At 46.0% G+C, this 18,186-nt stretch overlaps 1 protein-coding gene and 1 long non-coding RNA gene across 4 annotated transcripts in view; one reads left to right on the top strand and one right to left on the bottom strand.

The window, feature by feature from the left end:
• NCAM1 (neural cell adhesion molecule 1) overlaps window positions 1-18,186 on the top strand; it is a 295,766-nt gene that overhangs the window by 247,325 nt on the left and 30,255 nt on the right. For both annotated transcript variants that reach the window (XM_054693102.1, XM_054693103.1), the window contains exons 9-13: window positions 6,940-7,090; window positions 7,534-7,718; window positions 8,018-8,114; window positions 8,403-8,573; window positions 10,429-10,560. In XM_054693102.1, coding sequence (XP_054549077.1) covers window positions 6,940-7,090; window positions 7,534-7,718; window positions 8,018-8,114; window positions 8,403-8,573; window positions 10,429-10,560 — 736 coding nt within the window. The remainder of the gene's footprint in view (window positions 1-6,939; window positions 7,091-7,533; window positions 7,719-8,017; window positions 8,115-8,402; window positions 8,574-10,428; window positions 10,561-18,186) is intronic.
• LOC119240681 (uncharacterized) lies at window positions 4,084-5,274 on the bottom strand. 2 transcript variants are annotated; one of them, XR_008551024.1, is made up of 3 exons: window positions 5,158-5,274; window positions 4,804-4,928; window positions 4,084-4,336 (listed from the first exon to the last, which is right to left on the bottom strand). It is a non-coding gene; the product is annotated as an uncharacterized LOC119240681 (long non-coding RNA). The 2 variants fall into 2 exon arrangements; XR_005124165.1 differs by lacking the exon at window positions 4,084-4,336 and adding an exon at window positions 4,426-4,638.

Here is an 18,186-nt window from a genome sequence, read left to right on the forward strand (position 1 = left end):
ATGGACCCCCCTATTTTACTTACATATATTAAAGGTAATGAGGTCTAGCAGTCATTGGTGACCCCTATCCTATGCACAAGGACCAGGCACAGGTAATTCAGTAGCCTTCTGCATATCATTCATTGCTTCCAACCTTGAATGAGCACTTATTTGAAGTATCTTTGTCGGAGTCACTGATAGAGAGGTTGGCTGGGACAGTCAAGCACAGAGTCCTGAAAATGCAACAGGGGCTTCCTTTCAGGTCACTGCCTCAAAAGGCCAGGCACTTTGTGCCACAGTGCTCTCTCTCAATTTTGAGAACTTTCCTGGAAGATTCGATGGTTCCTTTAGTAAAATTAGCACCACTATAATAACATAAGCTATGTAACAATATAAGCTAATGGAAGCAGCTCAGTCATTTGCTTCACTGCTTTGTGGAGCCTAGTATTACCATTTTTAACATGGGAGAAAAGGCTTTTCACCATAGACATATAGTTAGTAGCTTTCAGGTAGAATACTGATTTTTTTTTTTGCATTAAAAAAAGACAAAAGGCAAGTGAAAACCAGTACAGTAAGCCCAAAGGTGATGCCTTGCCTTTGACTGTGTTGCTAGCTTTAGTTCAATCTCTTGTTTGAGGCTGATTATAGTCAGTCTGCTGAGCTTCAGCAAGTTGAGTTGGGCTCACTCATCAGCCAATAGCTGGGCTGAGTTTGGGTCATTAAGACCATTAGGGTAAGTCATCTGTCTACAAGTTAATCCATTTCTTAGTAGTCATTCTTATGTTGACCAAAAGTAAAAATAGTTGAACACCATAAGGAGTCCATTTGATCAATGTGTGTGGAAGGCATTGTGATATTGGAGGCACACAAAAGAAGTGTGTGCATTTCATCATTTCATTGCTCATCCTACCAGACTCGTCTTAAATATTGCCAGGTATTTGAGTGAGTAGTGCTAAATTCCAGGTACCATTTACATTTTGAGTAAAACTTCTGGGTGATAATTTGCATAGTTTATCTCTGGCAGAACAAATCCATTGTGTACTTTCTTGACTTTCTTGAACATCTCCATGCCTTTGAAATGACAGGTAAAGAAAGGCATATATGAAGCCTTCATGTCTGAGGAAAAGGAGAGGGACCAAGAATTGAGATCAGAAGAGATGAATAGAAAAGATGAAAAGCATTTCACTGAATCTTGAACTGAGAGAGTATCCCACAAATAAGAGGGATCTTTTGAAATTCTGGATTCTCTGGAAACCTGGAGCTTTTAATCACCAAGAATACCTCATGCAATACAAACCAGGTGCTCACTTTCAAACATTGAAAGAGGTGCTTGCATTGAGCCATCAGAGTCTGCCTTATCCAGGATGTGGACAAATGTGTAACAGGGAACAAATACTTCAGGATAAGTGTAGGGATGCTTCTCTTGGGTTTATATATATATTCCTGCAGACTCGTGTGTTAGATAATTAAACGTGAATATTAAAGTCTCTGGAATTAACAATTTTGGGAGCGTTGCTAATCATATACTGATTTCCCTTTATGTGTGTATATGTACATATTGGCTGGTCTTAAAATGGACCACACCCTCACCAAGGTATCAGGGTCAAGGCTTAGCCAGTCACTCCCCCTGGCAAACAGGTAGGAGATCAGAGTACCGCATCATGTTACTAGCAACCTCTTATTCTTAAAGCCAGAGTCATAGTGATTTGGGAGAGATGCAAGAAAAATCAGATTTGAAAAATGAGCAGCTTTATTTTATTTTATATAGCCCTAACAAATTTTGATATAACCTCTCCCAAAAAATCTTGATTCATGCAGCCCTGGCATGTGACAGACAAGCTTCTAAGTGATGTGGAATTGGCAACCACATTTGACATGTTGGCCCACTGTTACTTTGGTCTATGCATGTTCCTCTGTCTCACTTCTTCCTTCCAGCACGGTGTGGCATAATCCAACATTTCCATCCTCATTTCTCACGATAGCTCTTTGCATTTAGTGGACTCTTACTAAATGTTTGCTAACTCATTTGCATTCCTTGGATTTCATTACTGTGTCTCTGGCATCTTTTCTATCCTTTTCCATTTGAACATCAGGGACAATCAGGCAATTAAGCCATTTAATAAAAAGAAGAAGGTAGGGCAGGTATGATGGTTTTGACTCCCAGTACAAAAACAGGAAAGAAAAACTGTAAGCAGAGCAGAATCCTAAGTGCCAGATATATAGGAAATCTAGATGTGGGCAAGAAAACACCCAAACTCTGTATTGCTGAGCAGGCGTACTCCTTTATGAATGCCACACTTGCTGCAGGTGCTAGCTGGGCACACCACTTCCTATAAGAACTGCCTGCCACCCAGCCACAGCACACAACTTAGTGTCCTCAAAGCTTCCTGACCCTTAGTCTTAATGACTTTATACTTCTCACCCCTTTCTTTGTTCCTTTTTTAAATGAAAATTTTATTTTTAATAGGATGCATGCAAAGATTTATAAAATGCATGAGTACAAAATGGCATTCATATATTTGTGATAAGCTGTCAAGCAAAATCCAGAGGAGGTAACCTACTCTAGAAATAGCTCTAGATTATATGATTAGAAGCAATAGTGTCACCAGATATTATAAGGAATATTCAAGATGTTGTGGAGCACAAGCAGTCTAACATGTCTGCTGATATCCATAGATATGTCTGCCAAAGATTAGGGAAGGCTTTACCTTGGAATTCTGCATCTTAATGTGCATAAGGGGGGGAAAAAGCTGAACATAAGCTAAATCCTAAATTAAATTGGGTGATAAACACACCATTGAAAGTGGGCCTTGGAAAGAGTTCTGAATTAAAAAGATGCTGCATGTGCACGGAATGCAGTGTGATACATCAATTCTCTAAAGCAACATGTTGTAAAATTTTACTGCTTTCTTGTTGTGTTTTATATCTTGTTCTCTCCAGGCTTCGTGGACTCGACCAGAGAAGCAAGAGGTATAGCTTACCCGGCCACTAGCCAGTCTTTAGTTTTGAAAGCATTACAGTTAACTCACCATTACAGTTTAATAACTGGACATGCTAAACTAATTGGTCATTTAGTTTGATTAAAGAATAGGTCAATAGAGGTAGATGTTACTTAGCAATAGTGTCATTCTAGGATGAGCAAGCAAGCTGTGTTGGGAGTGGATGAATAAATCCTTATTATTTCCTAAAACTAGATCCTATTCTCTTACTGGTACTGGTAAAATCACCTCTGGGTCATTATACTTATAGAAATGAATCGCCCCAATTCCCAGGCCAGGCATTCTGAAATGATGAAATTTTTGACTTTCACCTGGTTGATGTGGCTTTGCATCATAAAGTCACAGAGTCAGTGATGTAAAAACCCACTTAGTCCTCTGCTTTCCAGCTCAACTCATCTTGTTGCTCGATTATTTTATAATGATTGGTCTTGGTAAATTATCACATGACATTTCATCTCAAAGCAATGCAAATGACATCTCTCACTTTTCCCAAATTGCTAAACATATCTGCGTTACTCTTATAAAGCATTAAATTTATGAGACTAGAATGATTTGTCACAATTTATTCTGTTTTTTTTTAATCAGTAACATTTTGCATTTGAAATTTTCTGACTACTTGCTTCAGTTTGGCTTATGTAGGACTTAGTTTGAAAACTGAAGCTAAGGATTACCCTTTAGATTTTAATTGCTATACCCTCTAGACCCTATTCATGATCACTTCTATTGTCTTTTACCTACTTTGTGTGATTAAGTGACATTGTGAAATAAAATCCACTATATTCTAGATAGGAGGCTCAAGAATATAATCTACAAGTACTTTCTCAAAAAGTAACTTTTGTCTCTTCTCCAAATGAAACCCTGATATTGTGATACTCTGAATGCAGATTCTGGCAATCCTGTAGACTGTATTTTAATTAGATCAACCTATTCTCTTAGTCTTTCAGAAATGATAATTATTCAGAACACATAACTCATGTGTTCAGGTCATGGTTATAAATATTTAATGCTGTTTAATATTTAAAACTTGACTGCCTGCCCCCAGGCACTGATCTTAGTTTCCTAGTTTCCGCACGTGAACACACCACAATCGACAGAGCTAGCTCATTATAAGCGTTCTTTGCATCATCCCTCCCTCCGTGTCTTAGGAACTGTAGGTGAGAGAATATCCTTGCTGAAATGCTTGCGTCCTATGGCACAGGAACTCTTGTTGCTGTCACAGGCTGGGTGTTTTATTGTCACAGACCCATTGGGATTGGGGACGGGAGAAAAGAAGAGTTAATTATCAGCCACTCCTGAGCAGCTACAGATCTCATTCTGCTTGGCCTTGTACATCTTCCTCTGTCATTCTGATATTAGACCTGGTGAGAGGAGGAGCGGAGATTTATTAAGGCGCAGTAAGGAGATGTTAAGAGAATTATTATAAGTAGAAGTTATAGGTTTACTTCCAGGAAAGCAGACACCTCACTCGTTTTCCAGAAGTGTCCTTATCTTGAGTATCTTACTCTGGACATAATTGACTTTCAAGTGAGTGCTGGCCTGGGGCCTCAAAAGTTCCATTCCATCCTATTCATCTCATTCAGAGATGAAGACCTTAAGTCCAGATGAGTTCAAAAGACACCCAGTTTCATTCTGTAAGCTCTGAAAGCCTTAGCACTTTTACCTGGAAGCAGGGAGACACAAAGGTTTTGATGAGAATCATTATAATTGCCCTTCATGCTTTTTTTATGAAACGAGGTCTTTTCCCCATAATGATCTTTTCATTCTTAGCCAGAGTTCATGCATGCACTTCCTCTCTGCTGCCTGAACTATCAGCGTGGTTTTTTACCTGGATGGCTTGTAGGTGTACTCCCTGGCTTTGACCTGATCCCCAAGTAAAACATTTCAGAGAGAGATTGTCCAGTCACATTGGATGCCGCCTTTCCGCTTCCTCTCTGAGGGAGAACTGGGCACCTGGCAAATAATCCATCATCAACCCTGTCCTGAAATTTGCCCCAAAACAAGAATTCTCTATAAAGCACTGTTGACACTCAATGAAAAAAAAAATTCCCCATAGAGAAACTTAGATAAGAGGAGAAATAAAATAAGAATGACCATCAATATGACTATGTCTCTAGTCATTTTCTAGATTATTCTCAGTAAAGACTGCCCAGGCCCTGCTTTGTTGTTATTCTTACCCTACCTGACTTTTAGCATCCTTTGCAGCACTGTCTCTTCCTTTTGGAAATGTTCTCTTGAATTCCCAAAGATTCTGGTCCGTTTTTCATGTTTGTGCTAGGCAGTTCCAGGACACATTTGATCTTTGTCTAAGACAGAGTCATAGTTGGTCACTGTGACTGAACCTATGTGCTCACTGAGATGACCAGAAAGACAGAATCCCCTCTGCCTTCATCTTGCTGTCTTGGAACAAATAGGGGTGACAAGGCAGTCACCCCAGCATGAATGGCTTCACACTCTCTGCTATCAGCTTAGACTGATGGGGAAAGATTTTGATTGGCACCGGGGTGTGTTGCCATGGCCCAGTCAGCCTTCAAGGTATCCAGCAAACCGGCTGTCTCTAGGATTTCTAGCCCAGTGCTCTACACCTGTCTGTTGTCACCTCTCTTTGACATGCAGCATCTCCTGAGTGCAGCTTCTCAGCCAGTTCTCCCAAACTCATAGTCCAGACAGGAGCCAAGAGAGGCATCAGACCAGAGAGGCAAGCGGGTGGCCCTGCTCAGCTCTTCTGTCCCCTACCAAGCACTGTGTTGTAGTCTTCAGATAGGAAACGTGACGGGGCTTCAGCGGCTGACGTGGATTAAGTCTGTCTGTGTTGGTAAAAGGGAATCCTTCTGATGGTTCTCCCGAGACTGCTCATGTGGCCAGTGGCACCTCACTTTTGAGCTTCCCAGATGGGCTACTGGATAACTTTGCACCTCTGGGGTTCCAGCTTCTGAACCTCATGTCGAAAGAACCTGAAGCCAAGTGTTCTTTCCTTCTTTATAGGCCCTGAGATGACAGGTGCCTGGTGCAGAGCCCTCACCTGGCTGTTCTCGGAATGTCCTATTCTGGAGATAAGGGTGTGGTCCATCTTGGGAGGAGCAAGACTCCTTGATCACTAGCTTGCTGGAGGGGCTGAACTAAGCCTTTGCCCGGGCTTCCCTTACACCAGTAACCATTTTCCTTAGAGTGAAAGGAAATACCTTGGAAATATTCTAGTATCCACCGCCTAGGGACCATAAACTTATTCCCTTTTTGGCCAATTATCATAATTCCAGAGACCCAGGAAGCCAATTATAGCATCGAGGGCTACAAGCGGCGGTGACTGTGGCATCACAGATCCCAGACCTGCCTGAGACATTGTGCCACTGTCCCTGGAGAGGGATTCACTTACCCTCCCTCCCAGCTCAAAAGCTCCCGAGCACTGAGTTGTCTGATTTTTTTTTTTTTTTAATGAAATGATTTTGCTTTCAAGCATCCAGGAAAGTGAGGCATCTGCACAAATATGGGTTTCTTGTATAATTTCTTATAATTGGCACGAGTAGATCTCCCTTTACATGTGCATGCACCGCGGACTGGCAGATAGGCAAGCTGCCGAGGGCTCGAGCATGGGGAGTGCAGGTTTCCCGGAACCTCACCAGCAAGACAGCTGCTGCTGGAATACCCGCTGGCAAGGGCTTTTGCTTCCATTTTAGACATGCAAAATAAAATCGTCTTGGGGGGCCTTGGTTGTCCTCACCCCAAACCAGTCTTGGCACATAGTCCAGGCTGTTTGACACCAGCTGAGTCCCAGTTTCTGTTTTGGATACACCCACTTTTCCATGGTGCTTTCCAGAATCCCCCACATTAGTAGGTGCTTAAAGTGAAACTTAGACATTGGCACAGAGAGGACAGAGGATGTGAGACAGGTCCCAGACCAGCAATGGCCTGGTCTGCTGGCCCAGCTCTGCCTCAGGCTCTGATGCGCTCTCTTCCCTCCTGGCAGACTCTGGATGGGCACATGGTGGTCCGCAGCCATGCCCGCGTGTCGTCCCTGACCCTGAAGAGCATCCAGTACACAGACGCTGGAGAATACATCTGTACCGCCAGCAACACCATCGGCCAGGACTCCCAGTCCATGTACCTGGAAGTGCAATGTGAGGACCACCTGTGGAAAGATAAGGGAGGGAGGGACTGTGCAGGGTGGGATGAAACAGGAAAACAGCACCTGGGACCTGAGCTGCACCCTGTGAGTGCTGCGCACACCCCTCATGGCAACTGGCTCTAGGCCCCCCTGAACTGCATCTCAAGTCACACCCTTATACCATCCCCAGGCTTCTTACAAGCCCACATGCCCTTACATCCCCTGTGCAACTCACAGGCCTGCCACAATATCCAGCTTCTACCCTACCCACCTCTATATCCCTCCTCCACTGTATCCCACCCTCGGCTCTCCCCAGCCTCCACTCCCCTGGCCTCTGCTACACCCTGACCTCACTGTACCCAGATACGAGCTCCACTTTGGGACACACCCACACTGTCCAGTGCTAGGAGACAGAACAGTGACAGTCTTCCTGACAGCCAGTGTCGTTCCTTGCAGATGCCCCCAAGCTGCAGGGCCCCGTGGCCGTCTATACCTGGGAGGGGAACCAGGTAAACATCACCTGCGAGGTCTTTGCCTACCCCAGTGCCACAATCTCGTGGTTCCGAGATGGTCAGCTGCTGCCAAGCTCTAACTACAGCAATATCAAGATCTACAACACACCCTCCGCCAGCTATCTGGAGGTGAGTTGGGTGGAGGCAGGGGCAGGGTGGGAAATGCAAGGTTTGATTGTGGATAGGTGCCTGGAGGCAGCTGAAATAACTGTTGCTTCTCTTGCATTCCTGAGCAGGGGATGTCAGCCCAGCCCCCAGTGGCTGGAAGAGGGTGCCTCTCCCACGGGCCCCTTCTTATTCTCTCTGGCTTAAGGCTGGGCTGGAGATAATGGCTCTTGGGTTGTTGATTCTCTTCTTCACTAATGTAGCCAATCCAGGATCTGTGGGCATCCAAGGGACACTAACCCAAATGCTCTCTTTTTCTAAAGGTGACCCCAGACTCTGAAAATGACTTTGGAAACTATAATTGCACTGCAGTAAACCGCATTGGACAGGAATCTTTGGAATTCATCCTAGTTCAAGCAGGTGAGCACCCCATACAGCTGCTTCCACACCTTTCTGACCTATTTTGTGTCCCAAGGTAATGCCAGCAGAGTAAGAAGAAAGGGTCGGGCTTAGCAAAGCAGAGGGTCAGTGGAGATGTGAGGATCTGGGCACAGGGTGTGTTGGAGGGGAATTGGGGTGAGGTGGGCCTGGAGGACAGGATACAGTGACAAGATGTCCATGAATGAGCAAAGAATGAGAGAGGTGGACTTTGTGACTGGGACTTGGGTCATGGACTCACCTGGGTTGCTGGATGTGCCCTCCCCACAGACACGCCATCCTCACCATCCATCGACCAGGTGGAGCCATACTCCAGCACAGCACAGGTGCAGTTTGATGAGCCAGAGGCCACAGGTGGGGTGCCCATCCTCAAGTACAAGGCTGAGTGGAGAGCTATGGGTGAGGAGGTGTGGCATTCCAAGTGGTACGATGCCAAAGAAGGTAAGTAAGCAACAGCCATTGTTTCCTTTACAACCTTGGGTTACTCAGTGTCAGGGGGGCATGCTCCCCCCAATTTACCAGATCCTGGCACCCTGTCTGTCCATTCAGATAGGGGGAGCACCACTCTCACCTCCTGAGGGTGCCAGATGCCCTTGCCTGCCATCCTTGCTCTGTTCCTGTGCTGCCCATAACCTACCCCTCTAGAATTAGGGCAGGACCCATGTCGTGAAGGTTGGTGGGTCTTTTGCAGACCTGGTTCTCATCACCCTGCCAGGATGGTGATGTCATCTCAGCTACACTGCAGGCAGAAGCGCTGCTGAGTGCCAAGCACAGCCAGACGGGTCCAGCCCGCCATGCCCGTACGTGTGGGTGAGGCTGCAGGCTCTCCATTGTCGCTGTCCAGTCCTGCTCAGTCGGCCCATGTAATTATGCCGTTAGCCAAATAAGCAGAGCCAGCAAGGCAAGGCTGACCCTGTGATATGTTTCCAAACTAAAGATTTTAAAAATGACACTTGGATGACTACAGTTTGAAGATTCTGAGCCCAGACCACTTTGCCCAGAGGCCTGAGCATATTTTTGTCTAGCTCTCCATTTTAGGTTTAATTAGAACAACACGGTGAAGTATGCTCTGTTTCTATAGGCATGTTTAATCCTGGCCTGATTTGTGGAGTCGAGAATAGAATGAGGAATGGACTAGGGCACCACATCCCCTCCATTCAGACACCACCCAAAAGCAGCTTCTGAGAGTTCCTCCACCCAGAATGTGTCCATCACACACATTCGGCATTTGAGGGGGAATGGAGTAGTGGGAGGTGAAATTTCTGTGTCATCAGGATTAGAGCTGATGACGCTTCCTAGTGTCCCTCTGAATCCTCATGCCAACTCTGTGATGGTCCCATGTCACAATCCATCCACAGACTTTTTTTTTTTTTTTTATTAACATCACTTCTCATTATTTTTTAAATTTTGGTAAAAGATACATCACATAAAATTGATCTTTTTAATCATTTTTGAGTGGCCAGATAGTTGGCATACAGGTTATACAACCATCACCACACCATCCATGTTCACAACTGCTTCATCATCCTAAGCTCAGTACCTACTAAGCGATAATCCCCCGTTTCCTGCACCCCTAGCAACCCCATTCTATTTTCTTTTTTTTTTTTTTTGAGATTTATATATTTATGCATACAAAAACTGGGGTAGTACAGGCCAGAGGTGTGGGGGGTGGAGGGTGAGAGGATTCCCCAGAGACAGAGTGGGGAACAGAACAGGCAGACTGACGAAATACACTGCTGAGGGCAGTAGCGGACAAGGAGAGGTCTGCTGCACCATGTGGGTCAGCAACCTAGCCGGGGATCAAACTTGTGCTGCCGTGGCTGTGGATCGCTTCATAGTGCTGAGACTTAACCCCTTGCACCACCAGGGAGGTTCCCCATTCTACTTTCTTTCTCTGCAAATGACTCTTCTAAGTACTTCATATAAGTGAAGTTACACCGTGTTTGTCCTGGAAGTCCAGTTTATTTCACTTAGTGTCATGTCCTCAAGGTTCACCTTTGAGGTTGCATGTGACAGATCCCTCTTAGTAATCTTCCATGGTGCATACATACCCCATTCTGTTTATCCACTCACTGATCAATACTAGTTTCGCCTGGGGCTACTGGGAACAGTCTGGCGTGAGCAGGGGTACACACATACAGCCTCTCAGGTCCCAGCTCCTACTGGTTTTGTGTACAAGTGGAGTTGCTACATCACATGGCAGTTCTGTTTAATTGGGGGGGACCTGCCGCCGTGGCTATCCCACTTACCAGTAGGCTTTTCATCTTTTGCCATCCTTCCCATGTTCTCACAACAGCCAGCATGGAGGGCATCGTCACCATCGTGGGCCTGAAGCCTGAGACCACGTATGCGGTGCGCCTGGCAGCCCTCAACGGCAAGGGTCTGGGCGAGATCAGCGCGGCCTCAGAGTTCAAGACGCAGCCAGTCCGTAAGTAAAGCCAGTCGCTCTGCCTCTTCCCCTGCCCACCTTCTTCTCCTGGGGCCAGTGGGGGACCCTGAGCTGGCCCAGTCCACGTTCAGACAGCAGCTTTTTGTCTCAGAGCCCCTTGTCTGACCTCAGTGATGGCTGATACCCAAGCCCTTCAGCCTTTTTCTTGAAGGCCTTGGTGCCACCATCACAGTCGCTGGGCCAGCTTGTCAGGGTAACAGCAGGGAGGCAGGGGGACGTGATGAATGGGAACGGGGGGAAACACAGCAGTGTGTGGTGGAGGGATTTGGGATGTTTGCTGTTTGATATAGGTCACGAAGGCCCTAAGCACCTTGTGACATGAAGCAGGGGTGAAGACAGTGACAGTTCACATAATTAGTTGGGGGACTTTTGATGCAGCAGAGATATTCAGGTCCAGAAATATGGAGTCTGCTGTAGGATAGATAAGCAGGAGCAAAACCCCAAAGAGCAAAGGGAAAAGGAAGGCTGTGGCCTGGCCTTTCCTGCTCCCCCTCCCCTTCCCACTGCAAGAACACGGTGCCCCCTCCCTCAGGCCTTGCAGGACTGCGTATCTGTGTTTTCCTCCATCACTCCCTCCATCCTTAAACTATGCCTGCTGCACTGTCTCCCTCTTGCCACCCACAGCCAGGCGCTGGGCGAGCCCCACTCTACTAATATCCCTCCACAGCCCTGTGTTTTAACTCGCAACATCGTGGGAGGATGTTGAGTCCACGCAGCTGGTGAAAATGCTGTTGAACCAGGCTTCTTGGGTGGTCAGGGCTCCTGGGACCTACTCTGCTTCCTGGAATTAAAAAGCACATGGAGGGAGACTTCGCTTCCTTCTCTTTGAAGCCAGGAGCCTGAAAAGTGATCCCCTTACCTCTTCCCAGATAGAAAGCCGGTTTCATCTTCCTTCTACAGGAATTGCTTCTTTCTGGATCTGAAGTAATATGATAATTTGAGTTTCCAGCTCTGTGTGCTCTGCGGATCCTATTCATTTCTTTACATCTTATTTTTTTTCTTGGCTCTGTCTCTTGTCTTTTTTCGTCTGTGTTCCATCCATGGGAAATGCAGATAGCCCTCTTCCACGTAAGTGCCTCTTCATACCTCATTACCTGTTTCTAGAGCGTTAACATCTGCTAGTCCTAGTTCTTAATTTAGTTCCAGTCCTTTTTTTGTCCCCTAGAGACTGAAGTAGATGAGACTGTCTGGGCCCTAACCACACTGACCCTAGTCTAGTTGTGCTCTTGTTAATGTCCGTAGGTTTCTCCAAGAGGCTAACACTCGTCCTGTTTTAGAGCATGCAGCTTTTGTGTCTTTTGAAATTGTTTATTTATTAATTTCTGTGTGTGCGATTCCCCTGCGGCATGGATGATACTCGGGGAACTTGGTGGAAGCCTGCAGGGGATCTCGGAATAACATGCTCTAGCACCGCCTTATTCTTAGCAGGACGCCTGAAAAATGACCACAGCCCCACCAGGCTTCTATTCAGAATCCCTGGGGGGCAAAAGGGGCAGAGTGAAAAGGATTTTCACATTTGCTTTCAGGAGATAAAAAGACCTGAGCTCAGCGCTCCCTTCCTTCTCTGCCTATCAGGGCGGCAGCTGGAGGGCCCTAGGGGGACTGGTAGGGAAGGCCGGGCAGCAGCTGCCATTTGTAAAGAGCAGCGTGAACTTTGGTTCCAAGTCATAGATATACCCCGCAGCAGCTGCAGGGGCGTTAAATCTCCAGTTCTGGTCAACTCTGTTTGTTCACACTAGATTATTTGCAAGGGACATTTCCACATTTGGTAAAGACTGGCTTAGAAACTCACCTGCCAAACACAGAGACAGGGTGATTCTCACCTTAAAGGTGTTTGCTACAAATAGAGGACCTTAGGAGCAAAGCTAACAAGAAGCGGGCCTCCCCGGTGGTGCAGCGGGTTGAGTGCAGTGCTGTGAAGCTGTCCGCAGCCTCTGCAGCTCGGGTTCGATCCCGGCCAGCCAGGGAGATTCCCACATGGCGCAGCAGACCTCTCCTGTCTCACCCGCTGCTCCCCTCAGCAGTGTATTTCAGTCAATCTGCCTGTTCTGTTCCCCACTCTGTCTCTGGTGAATCTTCTCACCCTCCTCTGCCACTGGCCTGTACCCCAGCTCTTGTATAAAAATAATAAATAAATCTTAAAAAAATATATTAAAAAAAAAGAAAACACTAACAAGAAGCTGGCTTGCTGCTGCAGAGCAGACTTGTGGTCTGACCTTGGCCTACAGAGATGCCTCCAAGCTTCACTTCCACTGAGACTTGGCTCTTTCTTCCTAGACTGAGCTTGGAACAGTGGAGGGAAGTGTTACCCAGAGAGACTTAGAAGAAAAGGTATTCAGAAAGCCTTACACTGTTTAAAAAAAAAAAGTCTCCCAGCTCCTGAAAAGCACTCAAGGAAGCTTATCTTTTTTAAATTTATTCAGAAATATTGCAGCAACAGCAGAAACTAAGTAGCTCGGTGTAGGTGTTGGGAGATTGTGAGCAATGCTAAATCCACGATCTCAGCAGAGTTGGTTCCCAAATGAATCAGTTCTGGAAGGAGTCAGAAGGGGATGGAGATGTCAGGTAGGACTGACATGTCTGCTCTGGGCTGCCAGCCATACCCAACGAGTTCAGAAGAGGCAGCCCTGGGCCTCAGACCAACTTCCTCCTGGATCTTTAAACTGTCATTACCCTGGCCCTTGATCTGAGTCTTTGGGTTTCCTCTCTTCTGGATTTATCAGTGAGAAAATTCTGTCTTAGCTATATCAAAAAGAGGAAATCTGGGGCAGGGTCTCCTTTTAAATTTCTAATGAGTAACAAGTTTGAGGACTGAATCAGAGTAACTGGTCTTGGACTTCAAAGGCCGTGATGGTTTATATTCATTGCCAACTCCACTCTTATAAAGGTGAGAAATTCTCTAGTCGATACCATGTTTTATAAGTCAACGTTCAATTTTTTTTTTAAAAAAAAAAAAAAGGGAGCCCTCTAGCCCTTGTTGCTTGTTGTGTACTTGTTGGTCCCAAGTCACAGAATGGACTTGAATGGATAATGAACCCTTGTTCCAAAAGTCCTTTGGAAATGGTGGGATCCACTCTCTCTTCCAAGTAGATCATGAGTTATACAGCCACAGGCATTGCTAGTGCCATGGAAAGTCCACGTTCTTGATTATCTAATATGGTTAAAAGTCCTAAAAAGCAAACTTCTTTTAGATAAGGAGACAGTGGCCCAAACTTAGAGTTGACTGTACCTTTTCCAAGAGCTCTAGTGGGAAGTGCCGCGAGCAGGAGTATGTGAGAACTTCCTGTTCTTACCATAGCTAGGTTACTGCTGTCTTCCCTTGCACCCTCATAACCTTCCTAGATTTGCTGAGCTGAGGGCCTGGCCTAGACCCATCCTGAAAAAGGAGACAGTGGGATGAAGGCCACTGCCATGACAGGACATATTTGCTGCTTCTAGGAAGTAAGGACAAGTCTTAGGAAGGACCTTCTTGGAGTTGTCATTCCCATTCCATAAAAGCATAAAGGTTATCCAAACAGGTCAACAAAATCAGCCATAAGTTTAGTTTACACAGAGCCCAAGAACCAGGGTGATGGATTTGGATTCTGGCAGCCTCATCTCGCCCAATAGCATATTCCCTTTCTGTGATGTTGGGGTGCGGGGCAAAGCCTGATTCTATGACACTGGAACAAGGCTCCGAGTGGGCTCTGAACCCCAGGGGAAGGCAGGTACAGGATCAGCAGGAGCTGGAACTCTGGACAGAGAGTCAGGGAGAACATAGGTGAGGCCAGGACATTTCACATTAGCTCATCGCTTGGAGCTCATTGAGAAGCCTCAGGAATGGGGCTGTGTCCTGGTTCCTTGGGTCTCAGTCAGGGGTGTGGCTGGGTTACAGCAGGGTGAGCAGGTGAAACTAGTTGAAGCCACATACATGGCAACAACACCTACCACTGAACCATAGAATTAGGAAGCATGGTGCACCTGTTTGGGGGCCCCTTTGTGTGTGGTTTGTACATGTGCATGAAAGTGACAAGGAGGCTGTGACTCCAGACAAACAAATACAACTCCAGGCTGGGGAAATGTCCCTGTTTCGTGGACTTTTAGGCCGAATGTCTGCATGTTGTGAAGACTCTCTCAGGTGAAAAGCTGGTGACCTGTTTGCCTTGGGAGGGTCTGTTTCCCCATCAGAGCTGCTGAGAGCCTGGAGAAATGATGTGACAATTTTTTATGACTCTTTCCTCCATGATTGAACCACGCACTTTTAGAAATTCATTGTCTGAATGTTTACCTCTTAATTATGTCTGTACAACGAAGCAAAAATAGATGATTTCTTCCAGGGTATAAAGAGGCATCGTGAGATCTTTGCTTTCACATTTTGCCCCCTAGATGGCACATTCCAAGTGTAAGTTAAATGCATTATAATATATTGTGGTTCAAGCTCTCTCCCTCTGCCAGAATAATAAGGGCATTTATGTGAACAGTTCAAACCAAAAAGAGAGAGAGAGAGAGGGAAAGAAGTGGGGGTGGGGGGCTGACTTTGACCTGAATTAAGCAGATCAACAGGTGGTGATGAGGTAGTGGCCTCTCCTTCCCACTCTGTCCAGGTTTAATAAGGCCCCTCATCTGGAAGGTTATAAAGGAAGACCAGAACATGAGTTCAGGCAATGTTGGAGATACAGTGAGATTTTCCCAGATTTTCATCTAGCTCTCAAAGGGGACTTTGTTTGGGGTGCACTTCTAAATATTTGCCAACAAGAAACTAAAGATCCATTCAGTGTCCAAAATGTCCTGCTCGCACAGTTCCTAACCATTCTCCATGCAGACGTTGGTTAGCATTCCTAGTTTAGCTCGACTCTTCAACATTCCCTTTCTCTGGGGGAGTGAGAATAACATTCAACATTATTTGCATTACTCTCTGCACACACAGCAGCAGCCAGAGTATCACATCCTAGAGGGCTTGGGAGGGCAGGGGTGGTTGTATATGATCGAGAAGCCATGTAACCCTAAACTGACCGAAGTAAACATTACCTAGGAAAGTCAATTCTGTGTCATTTGGATATTGAGGTCAGACAGTGAAAAATATGTTCTGCTACAAATATTGCCGTGAGGGTGAATATATATGATAAAATACCTGTAGAGATATGTTACATGAAAAGTCCTTTTTCTCCTTGTTCACCTGTAACTGAGGTACGGGTTCCCTTTGCTCCTGTCAGATCCTATAGAGACAGCTGGTCCTGGTGAACTGGCTATTTGTTATCAAGCAGGGTTTGAGGCCTCTGCAGCTGTTCCTGGGCCCTGAACCCCTGAACCACAGGGGTTGGCAGACACACTGGCCTATGGTTTGAAGTCAGAGAGCCCTGCTCTGTGTCCGCCCTGTTCACATGCATGGTGTTCTTCTGCCCTTTAACTTGCTGTAACTTCTCCTACTGACACCCCAGGGTTGGCTTTTCCATTTTTTTCCTTCAGTATCTGTATGACTCCATAATCTTTTTTCCCCCTTTTTTTTCACCTCCATTTTTCTTTCCTCAGCAGCTCCAGCTAGCTCTTCCACCCCTGTTCCATTGTCTCATTCAGACAGTGAGTATCATTTTCTTCATCCATCTCTCTGCAGGTTGCTTTCACCAGCCACAGTGGGGCTGCCTAATGTTATCTCCTCTACCAGGTGATAATTCAACTCTGTTGGCGAAAAGCAGCATCGGGTTTTAGAAGCAAATGAGAAGAGAGATAGGCCAGGGCCTCTCAGATTCCCGGGAGGCTGCACTACCTCAAAACGGAAGCAAGTGCAAAGCTTTGCTCTGGACAGAAGACCCTGCAAGCAGGCTCCCCCAGGTTGCCACAGCCCTGTCCTTGGCATTCTTAGTAAGCAGAACCAAAGCTGAGATTTGAAAAAGCCAAAGGAATTTGCCAAGAAAAATATCTATTTTACAGGGTCCCAAAACATGCTTTGGGGTGTTTTATTTTCACCCTTCATTTTAATTGATATAGATCAATGCAGTCATTGAAATTAAGATAATGAGGCCTACATTTGCTCTTTCCATAAATGCGTGCATGCACTATAAATATTTGTGGGAGAATAAATGGTGTCTGCGTGCAAATGTGCCTGGCAGTAGGAGCTTAGGCAAATCATTAACCCTTCTCAAGCAAGCCTTGTTTTTCTCCTCTATAAAGTAGGATGAAAGATCCCTTTCCCCTACCTCCCTCCCAAAACACTTAGCCATCATTACAGTATTTATCGAGCCTGGAAGCAGCTCCTCTGAACCTCGCAGTGACAGCTTCTGCGGGTCTCGAACTTTCCTCCTGACTGAGCCTCGCTTAATTGCTTTCTTATTCCATGAACTGCCCTGTCTTTCTGTGCTCCTGAGACCTTGGGAGAAGAAAGGGCCCAGACCTGCCACTATTTGGGGTTTCCAACCTAACTGTGGGGGTGGGGAGGAAGAGCAGTTAAAACAGCAGCTGAATGAGGCCCAGGGTGTCCACTGATACACACAGCCCCACTGCCCGCAGGCATCAGCAGCCTCCCAAAACCCCAGATTTCTCCTCTTGAAACAGAATGATAAATTCTACATCTACATTTTATGTGTTTTTAGAAATTAAAGATTAAATATGAAAAACACAAAACACAGTGCCCAGCATGTAGAAGCTGGGGGATCAGAATAAATGCGGGTTAGATTATTTCTTGCTGCGTGAGAGCAATTTGCCAGTAAAATCTCTCATAATCCCTTTATCATGTCTGTATTTCTATTGGTAAATCAAAGAAGGGAGAGGATATCTCCCTCATCATCTCTGTATCTTCCTTATCATAACGCCTTACTGTATATATATATATTTGCATTTATATGAACACACATATATAAAAGATACACGTCTCTGTACACACGCACACATACACATATTCATGAGCTTAATTTATCTCCATTCTCTCCTTCACCTTCTGTGCCCTTTCTGTCCCTCATGTTTCCATAGCAACCTGGCCTCCTCCTGCCCTTCCAACCACAGAGCCAGATAGTGAGTACAAGCTGAGCTGCGCTCGGTCAGATCCTGCTTGTGTGGAGCTGACTTCTGGGGCACCGCACAGCCCGTGGTTTTCCCTGGTATTAAAAGCAACAGTTGTGACTGCATGGAAGCTCCTAAACTGGTGTGGTTTCCCAAGCATGCTGGCTGCTTGGCCCAGAGAGCAGACCCGCATCATCAAAAGAACTAGGGTGATGATTTGAAGAATGCTCTGTGCATGAGGAGGCCCTTCCACAGGTACCCTCAAGTTAAAAATAGAAGAGGACAAAGGAAATGCTGGGGAGACAAAAGAACAGGTTTTTGCTGTTCCTTCCCTCTGCAGTGCAAGTACATACCTACCCTGACACGGACGTAGCTGAAAGACCGAGAACAAGGGAAAGAAAGAAAAAGTGACTGTGAGGGGGACAGGAGGAGGGTGATGCAAAGGAGAATGCAGTCCTGCTTCTGACAGCGTACCCCCTTTGTCTCCCAGAGTGAGTGGGTACACAGAGCTCAGAGGGAGAGAAACACCCTTCCCTCTCCTCCCAGGCTTCCTCAGTGCCAGAAAAATGATGGTCCAAAAGGGTTAACCAGCTCTCTCAAGTATACGTGCTGAGAATCCACAGGAAAGTTCTG

Source organism: Talpa occidentalis, unplaced genomic scaffold (assembly GCF_014898055.3).
Source record: "Talpa occidentalis isolate TD23 unplaced genomic scaffold, MPIMG_talOcc4v2.1 talOcc4.12, whole genome shotgun sequence".
In the NCBI taxonomy this organism is placed as follows: Eukaryota; Metazoa; Chordata; class Mammalia; order Eulipotyphla; family Talpidae; genus Talpa; species Talpa occidentalis.